Source organism: Sinocyclocheilus grahami, unplaced genomic scaffold (assembly GCF_001515645.1).
Source record: "Sinocyclocheilus grahami isolate Dianchi unplaced genomic scaffold, SAMN03320097.WGS_v1.1 scaffold333.1, whole genome shotgun sequence".
NCBI lineage: Eukaryota > Metazoa > Chordata > Actinopteri > Cypriniformes > Cyprinidae > Sinocyclocheilus > Sinocyclocheilus grahami.
The window spans coordinates 1051033-1074414 of record NW_015505512.1 but is presented as its reverse complement, the minus strand read 5'-3'; the positions used below and the strand labels follow the sequence as shown (position 1 = coordinate 1074414).

The following is a 23382-nucleotide window of genomic DNA, read 5'->3' as shown; positions in this document are numbered from 1 at the left end:
TCAAATTCGGTGGAAAGATTGAGGCTAACACACCCTCATTATTCAGTAATCCGATTCATAGGCGTCTGCTAATGAGAGATTTTTGACATGCATAACGACATCAACCTGAGCGGCCCGAATTGTCCTTTTACCAAATTTGCATCTCATTAAATTGAATTTACCGGTGACTGTCATCATTTTGTCTGGTAAAACAGGAGTTTGATGGTAAAGGGCATGGAACGATATGGAGACTTTCGTGGGGTGGAGGTGTGCGGGAGACAATGGTAATGATATTTCATGGCATGTCTTCGGATTTAAAAAAAAAGGAAGAATGTGGCGATTATCTCCATTTGAGAGGCGATTACTTTAAAGGGGTCAAGAGGCTAATAAATGAATTAAATCTCTGGAAGCTCAGTTCCCAGTGAATTGTCCTTTTACCAAATTTGCATCTCATTAAATTGAATTTACCGGTGACTGTCATTATTTTGTCTGGTAAAACAGGAGTTTGATGGTAAAGGGCATGGAACGATATGGAGACTTTCGGGGGGTGGAGGTGTGCGGGAGACAATGGTAATGATATTTCATGGCATGTCTTCGGATTTAAAAAAAAAAGGAAGAATGTGGCGATTATCTCCATTTGAGAGGCGATTACTTTAAAGGGGTCAAGAGGCTAATAAATGAATTAAATCTCTGGAAGCTCAGTTCCCAGCCATGCGCTAATGTCTCGGACGACTAATTGTAGGAATTTAATCTAGCGTTCCTGACCGGTCGAAGTGAACGATCCGGCTCTCTCTTCTCACTAAGAGATGAAGCTGCTGTCATTGTTCTTGCATTGTGCTCGCCTGAAAGCCGAATGACCACAAAATGCCTGACCGCCACTTACGAGATAAGCATTAGCTAAGTTTACATAATGCTAATGTAGCCGCTGATAACCACAAACAGGGAACCACAACATTACTCAGGCCATGTTCACACGTACACGGGTATTTTTATAAACGTTTTCCTTCTTCCGTTTAAAAAAAAAATTCTGTCCACATGAAAACGCAAACGCATGTTATGAAGCACTGTCAAGAGCATGCCAAACCAACAGGTGGCGATATAATCTCAACCGTAAAGCCATGTTGGCCAATCAGAAGCCTGAAATAGTTTCCAGTAGCCGGAGATAACAGCGCAGGCACCGACGTCACAAGCCAAAAACTCCGGTTTCGCGGTCTACACGATAACACTGCAACCGGAGTTTTTGAAAATCTTCACCTTGGCAGGCGTTTTCAAAAATGTTCGGTTTCAGTGAACTGGTGCTGCGTTTGCATGTGGACGAACGGCCTAACCGCGTAGAAAAGGCTGCGGTTTTAGAAATGACCACGTTCGTGTGGACAGGGTCTCAGAGGTAAACGAGAAAAAAAGCCCATTTGAGGAAATTCACTAAGAATTAATTGCTAGTGCTGATAGCAGTGTTTGTTTGCGAGCTCTGTGTGGGTTAGCGTCCAATGCACTGCGCTGTGTGAACTATGCTAATATGCTAACGGCGCAATTTCTGTGTGGATGTATGTTTGAGCTGAAAATAATGACAGTGACCTAATTGATATATATATATATATATATATATATATATATATATATACCTTAGTCCATTTTATAGTTTAGTGTTTGTTCTTTTGCAGCTCAGGAGTCTTAAAGAACATAAAAGAAGACATATCTCTTTTCTACATCTAAATCATTTTCAACAAGAAGTTTTTAAATATATATTTTACAGTTATTACCTTTTACACTAAGTTACGTTATTATTATTATTATTATTATTAACCCTGAAATGCAATTACATTTTTTAAACCATTGCATGTGTGAATAGAGTTTGTTTGTTTATTTATTTATAAATTAGTACATAGGACAAAGACCAGAGATTTTGTGACTTGTTTTATGCAGTGTTATTTTAGTGTCATTGAGATGCCAGTTTTTATTAATAGTTTTTATTTTCATACTTTCCATTTCCAGTTTAGTTAAAGTTAATTTTAGTAATTAATTGTATTTAACTTTTAGCTTTAGTTTAGTCATTTTTAGAAGAAGATTCAAAGATATGAATTGCATTTTCTTGATCCTATTGCTTAATCTATTATTAGCTTCTTTTTCTTTCTTTTTTTCAAAGTTTCGAGTATATTGTGACCTTGTAATTTTTTATTAAAATATATTTTTCAGTCATTTAGTTTGATTAAACCCACCCATTTCTCACAGTCAACTTTAAGCTCCATTCAATCAACAATCGCTGGATTGAACCAAGTCCCTCCCTACATTTTTGTTATTTTCAATAATTCATTTCACTCTGTTGAACATCAGAATACAGATGGAAAATCTGTCACTGCTTCCGTCTCATCACAACTTTAAGACGAAACCTCTATTTGCTCTCCCTTTAACGTCTTTGCTGACTAGGAGAAACAATTGAGGCATTAAAGAGATTACATAAGTGATCCCTCGTTCCTATGGGATCCTCTGGATAAGAGTGAGAGCCTATCCACCAATCTCTCTGCTCTGGGAGAAATATTACCATCCTCTTCACTGGAACAGCAACACTGATGATAATGGCGGATCAGATCAGAGCAAAAGGTCAGTCACTGCCCTAAGGCAAGCTCATAGTGAATACCCACGCTGCACTGCTCCCCTCTCAACCAGCACGGGCTCCCAAGACCACCTGCTGCACCTCTTTCTTTTGCTCTCTACCTTCCTCTCTCTCTCTCTCTCTCTCCCTCCCATCCTTCCTTTATCAGCAGGGACCGCAGGAGAGCCATTGTACCGAGTGCAAACAGAGGCGAGATCAAAAGAAAGAGGTTGAAAGACAATTTTTTTCTTATTAACAGCTACAAAAGCGAGAGGAAAAAAAATAGAGACGGTGGTGCCTCCCAGGAGGGAAGCATTTTCTGACCATTAGTAACATGCAGACAGCAAGAGGAAGGGCTCTGTGCATACTTCCATGTTTATTTTCCCTTTTTTTACCTCCCAGACTTTGATGCTTTGTCTTGCCTGCACGCAAGTGGGCTGTTTTTCTGTCGTGGCCGATTTTATTGGTCAGTCTCTTCTCTTGTGCCGGTGGCTGTGGGTTTTTGCCGTGCCACAGGAGAGGAGGGTAAATATCAGAGAAGGTCATGGGGAAGAGAGAGGGAGGATGGAGTGATGGCTGGAATGATGAAGGAGAGAGTAGGAAGAATGAATGGAATAGATGGGAACTGGGAGGAAGCAGAGAATGTGCAAACTGCTGCCTAACTGGACGATTGTCAGTGAATGCAAGAATTTGAAATTGATCGTTTTTAAAGACCCCCTAAAGTCATCTTGATAGATCATCTCGTACTCGGGGGCATTTATACATTTCTGTCCAGTTAAATGCTCATACCAGCTGCTTGAATGGCTTTAGCAATCAGCAAGTCATGGTTCAGAGCTGAGACCTAAAATTTTGGGGTCAGTAAGATTATGTATTTATTTAAAGAAACGAAGGTGTTTATTCAGCATTTATATGCGTTGATTGATTAAAAGGACTGTAAAGACAAAACGATTTCTATATAAAATAAATGATGTTCTTTTGAACTTTCTGTAAATCAAAGAATCCTGAAAAAAATGTGTAATGGTTCTCACAAAAATATTTAGCAGTACTGTTTTTAACATTGACAATAGTATAAAAAAAATTATTGAGCAGCAAATCATCATATTAGAATGATTTCTGAAGGATCATGTGACACTGAAGACTGGAGTAATGATGCTGAAATATTAAAATAAACAGTTATTTTAAATTGTAATAATATTTCACAATATTACTGTTTTAACTGTTTTTAATCAAATAAATGCAGCCTTGGTGAGCATAAGAGACTTCTTTAAAAAAAAAAAGCAATCACTTCAGCAATTACTGAGGTTCAAGCGTTTTAAGACGTTTGAGTAATTATAGACATTTTAAGATGATTTTACTCAAATTGGCTGAAAAATGATCAATAAAATCACAAGTAATATTATTTAATGATTTATAACTTTTGACCAATAGTTGACGTTGCTCCCAAATTAATGTTGTGTGATTAACTAGGTGTGACAATGACATGCATATAGTTTGGTGCCAATATGCTAAAGCATTGCAGAAATCTGTCATTTTTTATATCTCCTGACCAGTAGGTGGCACTGTGCTGAAACTGTGCAGGTAACCTCAGAACATGATTGGCATAACAAACTCCGAGTTTGGTCTAAATACGATAAAGTATTGAGGAGTTTGCCGAGCTCTTCATCAAATTCATGCATGCATTATTCGAGAATGGAACTTACCGAGCCCAGATTTTTTAATACTAGTGTAAACTAAAGGCTATTTAAGTAGACTATATATGTGATGGGGAGCTTTAACTTTGAAATATATGTCCCTGGTCTAATTATGCATGATTCATCTTTGTTTTTATAAATTTTTCTCTCATGTAACCAAAGCCATGCAGGAGAGTAATGAACAAAAGTATATTATTTATCTACTTCCAATGATCCATTAAAATTGTAATTAATAAAAATCAAGTGCTGCCTTACATGATTTCCCACAGAATTTTTTTTTTTTGCTCAGTAAGTTTGTCACATTCCAAAAGTTAAGTAGGCCGCAGTACCTTCTACATTAGTTTGTGTATTTTTACATGAGGGTTAAGTTTATGGGTTTATATAGGGTTAGGGCAATAATAAATATAATTAGCTCAGTATTAAAACCATTATGCCAATGGAAAAAATGTTTGTGTGTGTGTGGATTTCCTTTTTTTTTGTGTTAATGCCAATCTATTTTTCACATCTATGACTAGGGAAGATCAATGAAAAGAGTGGGTAGAGGGTTATGAGGATCAAAGCGAATCCCCTTGAAGAGAGACACAGGCATACACACACACACACACACACACACACACACAGGTTCTCCTCCCAATAAACATGCAGTACAGTCTGTCTGTTCTTTCTGAATGCACAGCAGGGGCAGCATTAGCTTTAACAATTCAGTGCATTTCTGTCGTTTTTCCTTTCAGCCCTGAAGGAAGAGCAGCCTCCAAGAACAAATGAAAGAAACTTCCAGACTGTGATTTATTTCATTAGGCAAATGAGATGTGTGAGCCCTCTGGCAGTACTGACTTGAAACTGTCCACTCTCTCTAACTGACAGTACAGAGAGACACACATACACACACACACACACACACACACACACACACACACACACACACACACACACACACACACAGGTTCTCCTCCCAATAAACATGCAGTACAGTCTGTCTGTTCTTTCTGAACGCACAGCAGGGGCAGCATTAGCTTTAACAATTCAGTGCATTTCTGTCGTTTTTCCTTTCAGCCCTGAAGGAAGAGCAGCCTCCAAGAACAAATGAAAGAAACTTCCAGACTGTGATTTATTTCATTAGGCAAATGAGATGTGTGAGCCCTCTGGCAGTACTGACTTGAAACTGTCCACTCTCTCTCGCTCGCTCTCACTTCCCGAGCCTCTTTGTACCTTCGTATTTCTCTCGTATAAACGTGCACAGAACGACCATTCTTGCTGTTTGCATGTTGCATGTCCTGCGGTGGGCCGTACGTTCACATCCATGCATATGTAGCACGTCACGTCCAATCAAGCTCTGGAATGACTGGAACTGAAGTGTTTGCTAGGGAACAGCTGTTGCAGTGTTAGCGCAGAACAAAATGGCCGCCATTCAGCTCTAGCTTTCTAACTGTACCTGACTGCTGTCAAGTGTGTGCCCAGAGCTCCTCTTAATTATTTTTAGTAAGTGTGATGTGAAATGGACCATGCGAAACCAGAAAACATGGACCTGGTTGGAGCAACAGTGGGAAATCTGGCTTCAACAGAATAAGTACATTTACAGTACTGTTTTATTGCATTATTGCAGCGAGATTCTCATCAGACTGTTGCAAATTTACATAAAAAAGGGAAACTGAGTTTTGACACATTTTGAAATGTAACAATATGTGAAATGGATCTTTCCTAGTCAGAAGAATTGGCCCCAGGCCAAACATTTCATTCTAGTTTACAGAACAGCATATGTTTCGCTTTTGTTTATTTGGTTACTACCAAATGATTGGCGAACGACAGCACAAAATATTTAAAGCTAAACAGAAGTTTTTGCAAGAGAACAGGTGTTGCCGTGTTAGCACAAAACAAAATGGCCAGTGTTAAGCCGTACCCGTCCAACTGTACCTGACCGCCGTCAAGTATGCGTCTAGAGCTTAATCGCAATTGTTTTGAATAAGTGTAATGTAAAATGGGCCAGAAACCCTGTTGAAAAAACCAGCATATGCTGGTTAGGTAGCCTATGTTTTGAAGCATGGCTGCTGGTTTGAGCTGGTTTAATCTGGTCCTTAGCTGGCCATGAGCTGGCTTAAGGTGGTCCTAAGCTGGTCCTAAGCAACTAGCTCTAGCTCAGGACCAGCTTAAACCAGCTCAAACCAGCAGCCATGCTTCAAAACATACCTAACCAGCATATGCTAGTTTTTTCAACAGGGCAACAATGGGCATCTCGCTTTGACAGAATTAGAGGTCAGTACTGCTTTTGTATTTTATCCAGATTCGAGACAGTTGTCCGTAGAATGGGACGGGTTACTCGAATACCTGATACCAAATTGCATTTGGACACATTTTGGAACAGAACACACAAAAATGTGAGCTGAATAGAATCATTTGCAGATTTCTGGCCTCAGTCTGAACAATTCTTTCGAATTCATATTTGAACAGCATGTGTTTTGCTTTTGTTAACTTGGTTACTACTAAATTATTGGCAAACAGCAGAACATAATATTGGTGTTGGACAGGGAACAGCTGTTGATGTGTGAGAGCAAGAACAAAATGGCCGCTGTTCAGCTCTAAACTAAACCTGATCTGTGCCCAGTTTGCACCTAGAGCTCCTCTCATTTATTCTGAATAATTGCTATGTAAAATGGCGCGTACAGAGCCGGAAAACATGGATCTGGTCGGAGCTAAATTGGGCAAAATCTCACTTTGACAGATCTATAGGTCACACTTGAGTTTCTGTTTTACCCAGATTCTCTTCAAACAGTAGCCACCACCATTGCAATATTCAACCTAAAAGAGAAAATTGACTGTAGAAGAGGACTGGTTACTCCAGTACAAGCTAACGCATTGCATTTGGACACATTTTGAAACAAAACTTGTGAAATCAAGTTTTCACAAATCGTTCACGTGTTCTTGGCCTCAGTCTGAACAATTCTTTTGAGTTCATATTTAAACAGCATGTGTTTTGATTTTGTTTACTTGGTGTTACATTATTGGCAAACAGCATCACAGAATAGTTGTGTTGGACAGGGAACAGGTAGTGACGTGTTAGTGCAAGAACACAATGGCTGCCGTTCATCTAAAACATGTGAAATCAAACTTCCATAACTTGAATCAGTTGCATGTTTCTGGCCTCATTCTGAATAATTAAATAAATATCATACTTGAACAGCAAATGTTCTGCTTTTGTTTATGTGGTTACTACTAAATTATCAGCAAACCGTAACACTTAATATTTGGGTTGGACAGGGAACAGCTGTTGATGTGTTAGCGCAAGAACAAAATGGCCACCATTCAGCTCTAGCCATCTACCTGATTTTTGCTCAGTTTGCGCCTAGAGCTCCTCTCAGTTATTTTGAATAACTGCAATGTAAAATGGGCCGTGCGGAGCCGTAAAACTAGTGTTAAATTATTGGCAAACAGCATCACAGAATAGTTGTGTTGGACAGGGAACAGATAGTGACGTGTTAGTGCAAGAACACAATGGCTGCCGTTCATCTAAAACATGTGAAATCAAACTTCCATAACTTGAATCAGTTGCATGTTTCTGGCCTCATTCTGAATAATTAAATAAATATCATACTTGAACAGCAAATGTTCTGCTTTTGTTTATGTGGTTACTACTAAATTATCAGCAAACCGTAACACTTAATATTTGGGTTGGACAGGGAACAGCTGTTGATGTGTTAGCGCAAGAACAAAATGGCCACCATTCAGCTCTAGCCATCTACCTGATTTTTGCTCAGTTTGCGCCTAGAGCTCCTCTCAGTTATTTTGAATAACTGCAATGTAAAATGGGCCGTGCGGAGCCGTAAAACATGGATCTCATTGGAGCATCATTGGACGTCTTGCTTTCTCTGCAATCGATTGCTATACTATGACAAAAGTCAACCTAAAAGAGAAAATTTACCACAGACTGGTTTATCTAATAATCTGGACACATTTTGGGATGTAAAAAAAATCAAGCTTGCATATCTTGAATTGTTTGCGTGTTTCTGGCTGAGCAATTCATTCGAATCCATATAACAGCATATGTTTTGTTTTTGTTTACTTGGTTACTACTAAATTATTGGCAAACAGCATCACAGAATAGTTGTGTTGGACAGAAAACAGCTGTTGCTGTGTTAGCGCGATAACAAAATGGCCGCCCTTCAGGTCTAGTCGTCTAACTCCACCTGACCGGTGTGCCAAGTGTGCGCCTAGAGCTCCTCTCAATTATGTTGAATAAGTGCGACGTGAAATGGGCCGTGCAGAGCCAGAAAGCACGGATCTGGTTGGAGCAATAACAGGCATCTCGCTTTGACAGAATGAACAGAATTACAGGGCAGTACTGCTTTTTTTATTGAGCCACAGAAGGGAAAGGCCGACAGTAAGAATTTAGGTCCTGCTATTAGTATTGATCTCTCTTCCTCATTTGTCTCTCTCGTTCCCTTCTCACCAGGTTCTCCATCAGTGAGAGGGCGTGAGGGAAGGAGTGCCCCGCATTCAAGCTCCCGCTGACCGCACTCCCCCCACCACCCTTCGCTCCGTCCACAGCATGGCTCTCGCTCTCTGGATCCTCTTTACCTGCACCATCACCCTGAGCAACGTCAGCCCCTCTGCCCAGGGTTTGTACTTAACCTACTCTTCTTCAGATCATTGCACAGCGAGCTGCTGAATTTGTTGTTGTTTTTTCTGGAATTTCTAATGCCATTTTCAAACATTCTGTGGTAACTTAAGGCTACGTACACCAACGCAGATGCAGATGCTTGGCCAACACACTGGAAGTTTGCAGTCCCATTATGCATACATTTTCTGTTACTGTGGAGGTAACCTCTATACTCAGGGGGCGATAGAGAAGCCTTCTATTATCTTTGCCATTAGAGGCAGGCTAGGTGATTTGGTTCAAAAACATTTTTGTTATGCTGGTTGAAAATCTCTTCACATCCCGATAGCAATCACTAAGTTAAGTGGTCTAAATGCATTTATATTGTGCTTTCAAGCTGTCTTGCTTTTGCTAGCCTCTCTGAAATTGTATACCCTTAAGACAACCTTTAAGCCAGATCTGTTACTATTAAAATAGAAAATGTATTAAAAAGGATTATCTTCATTCTGATTCCATGAAAGAGAAAACTGACTACAGTTTTGGAAGTTTTCAGTCACTTGCAAAGACTAGCTTTGTTTAAGGCCCAAGTCTGATGAACAATTTTATTGAATTCAAATTCAGTGAACAGTGTTTGTTTCACTTCAATTTGTTGTTTTTAGCAAATTATAAATCAATAGCTGTAGTCAATCAGTAATCAATAGCGATGACTTCTGTGTAACCTCGTTGTAATTGCCTGAGCTAACAACCTGACTTTCAAGTTAACAAACTTAAGTTAAGGATTCAACTCACATCAACATCAAATCGAATAGGGCAGAAAGCATGTTAAAAGAAATGGTACAACTTACTGAAATGTCCCATGTCTCATTCAATTGCTCAGTCAGTGTATCAACCGCATAAAGATATAAATAAAAATGCTTGTAAACAGTGTCATGTAGTGTTACATTAATTTCAGAAAAGCAATTAAATGTCCATATCTCGCTAATTAAAAAGAAAAAAGCTCTCCATAAGAGCATTTTGTTAAATATATGCTCTACATTAAATATATATAATATTTTTTTACTTAACCTGTTAGTAATCTCATTTATTGTGTTTAAATAAATCTGTCATGGAAACATTTTATAACAATCAAATTCCAAAAACATTGGAGTTATATAATTATATCATTAAAAATATATAAAACTGCTGTATGTGCTGTTTAAATGTATGTATACAACTCAGGGGGTTTTTGCCCCGAATGTTGATTATTTTATCTAAATGTTTTTGTTCATTTTAATCTTTATTATTAAATTACCAATTGACAGGGTTCCCTGAATTGAATGTTTACAGCATTAGTTGAGAGATTGAGAAAAATTGACCCTTAGTGTACCTGTTAAATATTCAGATGAATCATTAGGGAATCGAAATCTGAACTGAACCCGGATCAAGAGCTTGTGAATCAGAATCAAATTAATTCGGGAAATCGGTGTCAATACCTGAACTTGAGTATTGTTCTTTGGTTCAGTCCTCAGTTCACAACAAATTTCACACTAATAAAAGAAATCAGTCATTTGAAGAGAACACAAAAAATAACTATTATTAAAAGAATAAAAGTACTGACTTTATACGAATACGAATAAGTTAGAATGGAAGTGCCATTTTAAGTTAGACTGGGATATACTGGTCTCCTCAGCCCCTATAAATGGGTCATTGTAGATGTGTGTGAGTTGTCAGAGAGTGTGGTGGATGGAGGGACCCATGTGGCAGTAAAGCTGGTGTGGATGTGATGGGCCTGAGGTCTGGGGACGGGGGGATGTAGCAGGGGTCTGTCCAGCTAGTGCCCTTCCACTCCGACACCACCGCACCATCTGCTGCTCTGCAGGGCCCGTGCCAGGCCCAGAGAGCAGGGGAGCGTGCAGCATTGTTTTGCCCCGAATGTTGATTATTTTATCTAAATGTTTTTGTTCATTTTAATCTTTATTATTAAATTACCAATTGACAGGGTTCCCTGAATTGAATGTTTACAGCAGTAGTTGAGAGATTGAGAAAAATTTACCCTTAGTGTACCTGTTAAATATTCAGATGAATCATTAGGGAATCGAAATCTGAACTGAACCCGGATCAAGAGCTTGTGAATCAGAATCAAATTAATTCGGGAAATCGGTGTCAATCACCATCACCCAAGAAATCAGTCATTTGAAGAGAACACAAAAAATAACTATTATTAAAAGAATAAAAGTACTGACTTTATACGAATACGAATAAGTTAGAATGGAAGTGCCATTTTAAGTTAGACTGGGATATACTGGTCTCCTCAGCCCCTATAAATGGGTCATTGTAGATGTGTGTGAGTTGTCAGAGAGTGTGGTGGATGGAGGGACCCATGTGGCAGTAAAGCTGGTGTGGATGTGATGGGCCTGAGGTCTGGGGACGGGGGGATGTAGCAGGGGTCTGTCCAGCTAGTGCCCTTCCACTCCGACACCACCGCACCATCTGCTGCTCTGCAGGGCCCGTGCCAGGCCCAGAGAGCAGGGGAGCGTGCAGCATTTGCTTGTCCAGGTGTATTTGGTGGCCGCTGTATTTCCTGTGTTTAATTTGCCTGGTTCTGCTGCTGTGAATTGATGTGATGTACTCAGTGTTCCATTGGACACGTTTTGGCCCTGGGCACGGAGCCGCTTCATCAATGTGTTGTACGAGTGTGTGTGTGTGTGTGTGTGCATGAGTGCCTCCAGCTGTCTCTGTGACCTGGCTCTGGATTAATAATGCATTAATAATCAATTGAGTGTTATCAAGGTTGTGCTGCAAGCGCAGGCAATTTGGAGAAATAAGGAAGCCTTCGTTCCTCTATGGGCTCATTGATCGCCTTGTGTTGCCATTAAAGCATGCCACAAATAACACACACTCACACAGAGCACATAATTCTGTTTCTTAGTTCTGCTGTTCTCGTCTTCTTTGAGTGTGTGTGTGTGTGTGTGTGTGTGTGTGTGTGTGTGTGTGTGTACGGTGTATATAAGAGACAAAAGCTGGGTGTCACAATTTTATACTCCAGTGAATAAACACAAACACACAGAGACTATAAATATATACATTTATAACGTTACAAAAGATTGCCATTTCAAATGAATGCTGTTCTTTTGAACTTTCTGTTCATCAGAGAATTCTGAAAAACAGCTTTCAGCAGAGACAGACTGAGATAATGGCTGCTGAAAATTCAGTTTTGCCATCACAGGAATACATTACATATAATTTATTGCCTTGGTGAGCATCATTAAAATAAAATACAATAAAATGCAAAAAAATAATACATTTTACCATTTCCAAATAGCATGTATATAGGATGAGATGTCCTATTTTGGTGTCCATGTAATAAATGTTCCCTCGTAATTTAGTGTAACAGCTATATTTATGTAAAAGCGAAACAACATAATTATTCTGACCTGTACTTTTTAAAATATATAAAAGAAAGTGTGATCATACACAATTCGATTACATTTTAAATGATTAAAAACGTCTTGCTGATAAATGTGTAGAACTTTTGAGGGATAGAGGTACATATTGGTAAAGACTTAAAATTACAATTAGTTTTTGAGGTCTGCACTGTGATCCTTAAATGGTATTTTAATGTCATCAAACATGGTAATCATGGTAAAAGTGTATGATAGTCATTATTTTTTGCTCAGAAAAAAACAAACAAATTAAAAGGTCAAAATAAGTGAAAAAAATATATATATATATATTCTGAAAGTATACAAAATAATTTCTACTATTTCTGGCTCACTAATCAAATATGCTAATTTGTGTCATTTGAACTAATTTTTATAGATTTTTTATTTTCTTGCTTCATTTGAAACAACAAACTTGTGGAGTTCATGTAGCTCAAGTGCTTTTGAAATTAAATCAGAAGGGGATAAAAGATTAAATACATGGTAATTTGTCAAACTGTTATGATGACCATATAATTTGTGGTGAAAAAAAGCACAATAAGCCTTAGATTTTCTGACCTTAATGTACATGTGTGGCTAGAAACTAAACATACATACTGTACAGTACTTTTTTAAAATTACTGTTTACTAATCTAAAAGATGGATGCTGACATGCCCTTGTCCTCATTTCCCCTTGTTTCTCCACTCCTCTCCTCCTCTTCCATCTTCTCCTCTCCTCTTATCCTCCTCTAATTTTCTCCTCTCCTCTCCTATAATCTAGTTAATTCTCATCTCCTCTATTTGTGTCTTGTTTTCTCCTCTTTTCTGTACTTGTGTCCTCTCCTCTCCTCTCCTCTCCTCTCCTCTCCTCTCCTGTCCTGTGCTGCTGTTGCTGTGATTCACACTACTCTTGGGTCTCTCTTTAGCATATACACAGAAAATTCACTCTTTTTCCCTCTAATTACTTCCATCTCTCATCACATGTGCTTTTTTTGTTGTTTCTCATCTTGTCTTCTCTTTTCATATTGTGTGTCCTCGTTTTGTCTTGTTTCCTCTTCCATTTCATATGTCATCTAATGTCATATTTTTTTCCGCCTTTCCACATTTTGTATCTTTTTGTATTCTCTTCTCATCATGTTTCTCCTCTCCTTTAATCTAGTTAATTCTCATCTCCTCTATTTGTGTCTTGTTTTCTCCTCTTTTCTGTAATTGTGTCCTCTCCTCTCCTCTAATCTAGTTAATTATCCTCTCCTCTCCTTTATTTGTGTCTTGTTTTTTCCTCTTTTCTGTACTTGTGTCTTTTTCTCCTTTCCTCTCGTTTCACCTCCTCTCTTTTTTCTTCTCCTTTTTTTCTCCTCTTGTCTTTCCTCTACTCCTGTCTTGTCCTCTTCTCATTTCCCCTTGTTTCTCCTCTCCTCTCCTCCTCTTCCATCTTCTCCTCTCCTCTTATCCTCCTCTAATTTTCTCCTATCCTCTCCTTTAATCTAGTTAATTCTCATCTCCTCTATTTGTGTCTTGTTTTCTCCTCTTTTCTGTACTTGTGTCATCCTCTCCTCTCCTTTAATCTAGTTAATTCTCCTCTCCTCTATTTATGTTTTGTTTTTTCCTCTTTTCTGTACTTGTGTCATCCTCTCCTCTCCTTTAATCCAGTTAATTCTCGTCTCCTCTATATGTGTCTTGTTTTCTCCTCTTTTCTGTACATGTGTCCTCCTCTCCTCTCCTCTCCTCTCCATTAATCTAGTTAATTCTCCTCTCCTCTATTTATGTTTTGTTTTTTCCTCTTTTCTGTACTTGTGTCATCCTCTCCTCTCCTCTCCTCTCCTCTCCTCTTGTCTTGTTTTCTCCTCTTTTCTGTTCTTTTGTTTTTTTTTCTTTCTCCTCTCTTGTTTCACATCCTCTCTTTTTTCTTCTGCTTTTTTCTCCTCTTGTCTTTCCTCTTCTCATTTCCCCTTGTTTCTCCTCCTCTTCCATCTTCTCCTCTCCTCTTCTCCTCTCCTCTCCTTTAATCCAGTTAATTCTCGTCTCCTCTATATGTGTCTTGTTTTCTCCTCTTTTCTGTACTTGTGTCTTTTTCTACTCTCCTCTCGTTCTCCTCTCCTCATGTCTTGTTTTCTCCTCTTTTCTGTACTTGTGTCTTTTTCTACTCTCCTCTCGTTTCACCTCCTCTCTTTTTTCTTCTCCTTTTTTCTCATCTTGTCTTTCCTCTACTCCTGTCTTGTCCTCTCCTCATTTCCCCTTGTTTCTCCTCTCCTCTCCTCTAATCTAGTTAACTCTCCTCTCCTCTCCTCTCCTTTAATGTAGTTAATTCTCCTCTCCTCTATTTGTGCCTTGTTTTCTCCTCTTTTCTGTACTTGTGTCTTTTTCTCCTCTCCTCTCCTCTCTTGTTTCATCTCCTCTCTTTTTTCTTCTCCTCTTGTCTTTCCTCTACTCCTGTCTTGTCCTATCCTCATTTCCCCTTGTTTCTCCTCTCCTCCTCTTCCTCCCCTTTCATCTTCTCCTCTCCTCTTATCCTCCTCTAATTTTCTCCTATCCTCTCCTTTAATCTAGTTAATTCTCATCTCCTCTATTTGTGTCTTGTTTTCTCCTCTTTTCTGTACTTGTGTCTTTTCTCCTCTCCTCTCTTGTTTCACATCCTCTCTTTTTTCTTCTGCTTATCTTGTCTTCTCTTTTCATATTGTCTGTCCTCATTTTGTCTTGTTTCCTCTTCCATTTCATATGTCATCTAATGTCATCTTTTTTTCCGCCTTTCCACATTTTGTATCTTTTTGTATTCTCTTCTCATCATGTTTCTCCTCTCCTTTAATTTAGTTAATTCTCATCTCCTCTATTTGTGTCTTGTTTTCTCCTCTTTTCTGTACTTGTGTCCTCTCCTCTCCTCTAATCTAGTTAATTATCCTCTCCTCTCCTCTATTTGTGTCTTGTTTTTTCCTCTTTTCTGTACTTCTGTCATCCTCTCCTCTCCTCTCCTCTCCTCTCCTCATGTCTTGTTTTCTCCTCTTTTCTGTACTTGTGTCTTTTTCTACTCTCCTCTCGTTTCACCTCCTCTCTTTTTTCTTCTCCTTTTTTCTCATCTTGTCTTTCCTCTACTCCTGTCTTGTCCTCTCCTCATTTCCCCTTGTTTCTCCTCTCCTCTCCTCTAATCTAGTTAACTCTCCTCTCCTCTCCTTTAATCTAGTTAACTCTCCTCTCCTCTCCTCTAATCTAGTTAACTCTCCTCTCCTCTCCTCTCCTCTCCTTTAATGTAGTTAATTCTCCTCTCCTCTATTTGTGCCTTGTTTTCTCCTCTTTTCTGTACTTGTGTCTTTTTCTCCTCTCCTCTCCTCTCTTGTTTCATCTCCTCTCTTTTTTCTTCTCCTCTTGTCTTTCCTCTACTCCTGTCTTGTCCTATCCTCATTTCCCCTTGTTTCTCCTCTCCTCCTCTTCCTCCCCTTTCATCTTCTCCTCTCCTCTTATCCTCCTCTAATTCAATTCTCTCCTCTCCTCTCCTCTCCTCTCCTCTCCTCTCCTTTTCTCCTCTTTTCTGTACTTGTGTCTTTTTCTACTCTCCTCTCGTTTCACCTCCTCTCTTTTTTCTTCTCCTTTTTTCTCATCTTGTCTTTCCTCTACTCCTGTCTTGTCCTCTCCTCATTTCCCCTTGTTTCTCCTCTCCTCTCCTCCTCTTCCATCTTCTCCTCTCCTCTTATCATCCTCTAATTTTCTCATCTCCTCTCCTTTAATCTAGTTAATTCTCATCTCCTCTATTTGTGTCTTGTTTTCTCCTCTTTTCTGTACTTGTGTCTTTTTCTACTCTCCTCTCGTTTCACCTCCTCTCTTTTTTCTTCTCCTTTTTTCTCATCTTGTCTTTCCTCTACTCCTGTCTTGTCCTCTCCTCATTTCCCCTTGTTTCTCCTCTCCTCTCCTCTAATCTAGTTAACTCTCCTCTCCTCTCCTCTCCTTTAATGTAGTTAATTCTCCTCTCCTCTATTTGTGCCTTGTTTTCTCCTCTTTTCTGTACTTGTGTCTTTTTCTAATTGAATACTTCTTTTGATGAGATATTTACTCTCATAAGATGACTTGAGTCATATTAGCTACCTATAAAATATGTTTTATTCTGTGTAAGGTTGGCTAGCAGATGCTACTGAATTTAACTTTGTAACCCCCACATTACTGGACACTTATGGTTTCAGAAAAAAATTTATAACGAGTGACAAGTACATATTTCTACAATGGCTTTGGTACTTTAAAAAAAAATCACAGTAATTCAGTATGAAATCCAAGACCACTATTGTTTTGCCAAGCATTATCCAAAAATACTTTGTGCTATGTTAAGTGTCATATTTGTGTACAAATATCCTATTCTAGAGTTTATTCTGCATCAAAGAAGCCAGAAAACCTAATGGTTTCAATGGGAATGGTGCCTCACAATGACAAGGAGGAAAAATTTGCAGAGATCTGTGAAAGGAAAATAACTGTCATCTAGTCATAATGCTATCTAGGCACTAGCCAGATTATAATGACTGCATACTGATTGTATGAATGTTGAATGTTTGATACAAACGTTTGCCAAAGGCTTTTGTTTGGGTTTTACATGAAGATTACATGAAGCCACTGCTTAAAAATGTATTTTACATATACTTCCTTAAAAAAGAGATGTATATTCATTTTAGTCATAAAAGTTACAAACAAAACATCTGCCGAGTGACATTCCCACAATACACAGAGAACATTTTATAAATGTCTTGTGGATTTCACTCTAAAAATGACAACATGTGGATGAAAACAGAAGCATCAAATATACGATGAGCCATTGTGCTTCTGCTATCAGGTTTAGAGAGTGAAGAAACAACTCGATTTAAGGACAAGGATCTGAAAAATCCATCGAAACTGTCTTACTTTGTTTCTCCTTGACTTACGCACTCCACTCTCCCCTCTTGGCCTACTTGCTCCCTCCCTCTCCTCTTTTTGATTAGGGAAGGCAGTATTGAGTTTCCATTTATATCCGTTTATAATGCGGCTGCCATTAGCTTATGACAGGCCGGACTAACCGAAGTCTCTAGTGGCATTATGCCGCTGGTTTTATCCTTTGCCCTATGAAGTAGTTTTATTACCTCTACGCAAATGAAATCACAGGACTCGGAGACTGTAGCGTGCCCTGAATTACTTTCTCTCTCTCTCTCGCTGCCCTTACCAAAAAGTAGTATACTTCAAGTTTATTTTAGTAAGTATACTTAAGTAAAGTTCAAATATATTTTAAGTATACTTTATGTAGTAAGTATACAAATATCAGTGTACTAGTAGTATACTTGTAAGTGTACTATTTCAATACTCCTTGGGACTAAATTGGCCCACTTTCTAGTATATAAAAGTATACTTTAAGTATAACAGTAGTAAACTTTGAGTACACAACTAGTTTACATCAAAATGTTTAGTTTGTACTGCAACTATACTAAAAGTGAACTTATAGGTATACTGATAGTTTACTAATGAAATACTTGTAGTAGCATTTTTAGTACACTTTGAAGTATAGTCTCAGTAAACTACTAGTTTAGTAGATTTATACTGCAAGTATACTCGTAAGTTTTCTTTAAGTGAACTTTACATCATACTTTAAGTATACTACTATGTCCCTATTTAGGTATTAATTTGTATGCATTTTGTTACATGAATATCTGAACATACAAAACATCAACAGGATATCTGCTTGTAAACAAAAACATTTTATTCTAGCTTCATGCATTCTTTGTTTAAACACTTGAATGTGGATAAGTTTCATAAATAAAAAATTAAGAAATAAACAACATTTTGAACAAAAAGCTGAAAAAAGACTGGATTCAGAATGATAATCAAAACGTAAATAAAAGTCGATCAACACCCCAAAGCTTGACAGTTATTATTACCTCTTCATTGGTCGACATTTTATTCCATAATGTTACACAGTTTTGATGCTGTATTATATAGTTTAAAAGAATTATACTAATAGCACACTTGAATAAACTTTTTCGTAAGGGTGGCTATATTTCACAATATGGGGGCAGGAACAGAGAATGGATAAAACACTGACGCACTGGTCTCAGGAAGGCTTTAGTCTCAAGGTGGGACATTGTTTGGGGTAAATATGTTTTAACACAAGGTAAGTGTGATGGGTCGGTCACGTTGCGCGAGTCACATACTGTCCTCAACAGGAAATGCATGGCACTCTGTGTGGCCGGTCCCAGCTCATTAGTCTCTCGCTCTGACTGAGTCCTAATCTTAATCCTAGTGGTTCCAGTTCTCGCTCGGCGCGGCCATGAGGCTGACGGAGGGTGCGGAGACACGGAGTGTGGGGTGTGATGTGTCGCACCGGGAGAGGCGTGTGGTGTGATGTGGACACATGGGTGTGTGTGTGAGTGAGATGTGGGATGCAGTGCTGGGCTGTAATTGGGTTCGGTGCGGGTGGTTGTGATAGCCTGAGAGCTGGGGACAGACTGTAGAGAGAGAGATCGGCGACGCTTGGGGAAGAGAGAAACAAAGTGACCTTCAGCCTTTTCCACTGAAGGTAAAAGTTTTTTTGTTTTTAAGTCTGTTTTCTCAGCTTCTCTCACTCGGTTTCACTATTTCCATCTCAGCTTGAGCAGATTTAATGTGTGTGCATGTGCCTCTGGTACTCTTTGACTTTCTTTTCATGTGTTTGAGCATTTGCCTTTTGATAGACAGGAAACTATTTTTTTCTCTAGAAATTGTGAGTAGTGCTTTTCTCTGCAAAACTCACTTCCAAGATGCTGGGATGGTTGCCAGGTAGTGGCTTTGTAGCTTGTCCTCTTTACAAAACATTTTAACTCTTTGATGCGTATGATTATTTGATGTATAGGATATCCATAGTGTCACATGATCAACTGCTAAAATCTGCTTTCGAACTTGGACTGGTACAGAGCCAGCGAGATACTCATTCAAAACTTATATCAAAACTATTCAGTGTTTTCAACTGCATAACGTTTCAGATATTTAAATACACTTAAGCATAGGCACCCCCCCCTCCCCCTTAACCCCATCATGCCACGGCTGCTGCCACCGAAATCTCACATGCAAATGTCTACATAAATTATTTGTTTCAGCTAGCCATAAGCAAATAATAACCTAAAATATTTTATCAAACTTGCAACAAAAAAGTCATCTTGCTCAGGATCTTAAGTTACAATATATACATAAAAAAATCCTAGAAAACTTATTGAGAGCTTTTGTAGCCTAAATATTGTATTATGTAAATATTGCAATATTGTTCATTAAAGATTGACATGACAAACTTGCGCCTTTTATTTATTTTCAGTTCTTCAGTTACAGAAACTGAGCTATAGACAATAAATTCAGTTGAAACATACTGACATCTTCAACAGTCGGCTGAATAAAAATATTATGTACGCTTAGCATGTTTACCTACGGTTTGGTTAGAAACACACCTTTTAATTGTTTTTTAAATTAATCTCTACATGAACAAATAATGACTTAAACATAATATTCTCACTTAACAATTAGCTAAAATAGAACAAATAATTATATTGCTCCAGATCTTTAGTTACAAACACGGACACACACACAAAAAAAAAATCATATAAAACATATTGACAGCTTCTAGGAAAAATATTATGTATACTAAGCTTTTAATAGGGCTGCATGGGTATCATTCAAAAATTTTCGATACCGAGACCTTGACTTCGATACCGGTTCCTGAACGATACTTTTTTCGATACCAATTTTATGAAATCAATTTGAACAAGATTACATTATCTAAAAAAAAAAAAAAAAAAAAAACTTTAATTTTTTTTTTCAATTTTTTTATGTTTACACAATCTCAAAGACTCATCTCCTGAGCCACTGCACAAAGGAACAAAATGTAACCAACACAATAAATCAGTGCAAATAGTTTTAATAAAGCTCAAATAGTCTTCAGTTTACACATCTGTTAGGCTACATTTACACTAGTGCGTGTTCGTTTTAAAACGCATAGCTCAGACAGAATCATGATTTCTATTTATTTTCCACTGCTTTACTGATGAGCATTGGCAGCTTCCAGCGCTGTCTGCCTGTGTTCTCTCTTCCATGACTCGGAGTCAGAGCAGAGGTTATAACATATTTAATTTCAGCAACATTACATGGCCAAAACACACATTAGACGGCAATCGGAAGTTATTACAAACACTCGATAGTGGTTTAAAGTGAGTGTTGAGTAAAAGCAGAATATAAATCTTATTTATTGTCTTATGTAGCATGATGCTACAGTTTGCATGAATTGCCACATAACACGCGCTTTCGGACGTGTAGTATGAACGGACATCTACATATGATCAGAACTCCACGCAGCTCCCGCACTACTCTCCATTGGAAATGAATGACTGGTCTGTCGCTTGTCGTTTGTCGGAGATAGTGGAAAGCCGGCTTGAAACGCAGTGGAAACGCCAGTATGACGAGGATCGTTTTCAAACGCACCAGTGTAAATGTAGCCTTACATCTAAGGGGGCTGGGACGCATTCGCACCACAGCCTCACGTGTGCGCCACATGAGTGTAATCGGTGTAAACTAGTAGGTGTGTTCGACTTGACGCAGACAGACTGTGCAGACCGATCGGTGTATTACAGTACCACGAGAGCTAAAGAGAGCAGACTGCTCCGTGCGCTTTCGAATCGCTCTCGCGGATGTCAAACACTGATCGATCTGCGCCGCACCTCTTCTAGTCGAACACACCGGCTAGTGCTGCAGGCTTAAGGCCAAAGTATACTTCGACAAGACAGCCACGCACCCCATCCGCGTGCAGGCAATTTTTTGAGACCGCATGGACAGTCCGCGTACAACAGCGCATGCGCAAGGAGAAAGTTGAGACAGAGCGCAAGTCAAACTGCGCCTGTGTCAAGCTCGTCTGTCCGCACTCATCCACAGTTGAGTATACTTTGAAAGCTGTGCGGACGCGGCTGAGCGCGAGACGGAACGGAATGCGGAAGGGCCTTTATTGGCTCACTGACGCTGATGAGATTAACCCCTTAGGTATCGAAATTTGGTACCAAACGACGAGACGTTTTTTGATACTCGATGGTATCGAGGCAATTCGGTCGGTGCCTAAAAAGTATCGAGCTCGATACCCATAAATAATACATAAAGTTTAAACATGATTAAAGACAAGTGACAGCCAGTAAATAAAAACAAAAGAACAAATTACAAGTAATAGCACAATATAGGCCTGTAGCACAAAGATGAATGAAATTATGCTTTAGGTTATGTTTGTAGTATGTTCAGTTACATAAATTGAAAAATCACATATAAAATAACATTTGCATATTCTTCACTCTGTGTTGCACCTTGAGTTTTCATAACCATTTTAAATTAGAAGCAGCTACTGCATTTTAATCATGAATTGGAGAAAAAAACAATACATGTGCAATGTTTGATTTTTATTAGACTGTATCATTTCCAAATCTGAAGCAAAAACAGAGTGGTCTAACTTTAGCTTTGTGGAATTATGCTACATAAAACATCTGCATGAACACCGAAACAGTAGACGGGCTGAATGAGACGCAGATTCACTCTCTGACAGCAGGCGGCGCTTATGGAACAGTGATACAGTGTTTCCTTGGTTACCGCTGTAAACACAGCAGCACTCATTTAAATGCATTATATGGAGTCAAAGACGACGCCATTTCTAAAAACAGCCAGTTCCCCTCAGAAGCGCATTCATATAAAATGTTTGGATATCCTTCCTATATTTCGCGCATCGAGAACAGTGATCTTGCTCTGACTGCTACAATATTTTCTCCTCTTTGTGTCCGACTTCATAGTCTCTGGCCTCTGTTAATGGCCGTTTACAGACTAATTATAATAATAACGTAATATTTCCACACAAATGGCCTTTGGGGAAATGAATGCAGTGCAGTTTGTTTGCAAGCACTGAACGGAAGATAGTCTGAAATAAAACAAAAATGGATGGTCGATCGGAGTTTTGCGCACAAATACTTTTTAATCGCTTGAATTATTTTTTTTTTAAATCTTAAAAACATATGCAAATGATAAAAGTTCATGACGACGCTGCAGTGGCCCGATCGGGCAAGTGACAAATCCGTCTACTGTCCCGAACGTCTTTCACGCTTGCTCCGGGCCATCCTTATTGCCTGGGCTACCACGCCGACCGGCTTAACGATAGGGGCCTATGACTATGTGAACCTTGGCTACCATGCCGACAAACTTAACAATAGTGGCCTATGACTATGTGAGCCTAGGCTACCACGCCGACCGACTTAATAATAGTGGCCTATGACTATGTGAGCCTTGGCTACCACGCCGACCGACTTAACAATAGTGGCATTTGACTATGTGAGCCTTGGCTACCATGCCGACCGACTTAACAATAGTGGCCTATGACTATGTGAGCCTGGGCTACCACGCCAACTGGTTTAACTGTAATTAGATATGCACAATGTGTAATGTTTAATTAACAAAATGGATATACATTGCAATCCGATAGATAAGACCCCAGAACCGACCTGAGCAAATATAATAATTTAATAATTTGATAACTGCGGTTACTTTCTCCTCTTCATCAGTCCCAGCGGCAGTGTAACAGCTTGTTAATTCATGTTTGTGCAATGATGAGACAGACAAAGTTAGCCAATGCATGCCATTTTCTCCGAACTACACTACCCATAATGCATTTCACTCGGCAATAACTGTTACAGCCTTAGATAGTGATCTTCAGCATCTCCCGCAACACTGTCATTGATATGACTGCGATAAGCGCGTGCTTCTGATGCTGCGTGTAGCTGAAATCAACCACACACCAATCACAATGAAAACATCGACCTTAGAAATAACGAAGGTGAACACTGGGATAATCGCCGATGTATATGGTGAACCCCCGTTAAAATGCATACACAAGAATGCTTATTTCATTTAACCTGTTTCATGTCCGTTACTATCGGCGTGTCCTCAGAGAGAGTACATATGCTCTAAACGGCATTTTGCTCCGGCTTTATAAACACAGATGCTAAATGCTGCTAATATGCTTAAAGGGGTCATATGATGCTTTTTTAAAGATCATTATTTTGTGTATTTGGTGTAACAGAATATGTTGACATGCTTTAATGTTAAAAAAACACATTATTTTTCAAATACTGTACATTATTGTAGGTCCTCTATGCC

At 38.9% G+C, this 23382-nt stretch overlaps 1 protein-coding gene across 1 annotated transcript in view; it reads left to right on the top strand.

The window, feature by feature from the left end:
* Nucleotides 1–23382, top strand: part of LOC107602693 (adhesion G protein-coupled receptor L1-like) — a 141174-nt gene that overhangs the window by 72267 nt on the left and 45525 nt on the right. Inside the window, exon 2 of the mRNA XM_016295262.1 lies at nucleotides 8705–8870. Within this exon, the coding sequence (XP_016150748.1) occupies nucleotides 8801–8870 (70 nt within the window). The 5' untranslated portion in view covers nucleotides 8705–8800. The remainder of the gene's footprint in view (nucleotides 1–8704; nucleotides 8871–23382) is intronic.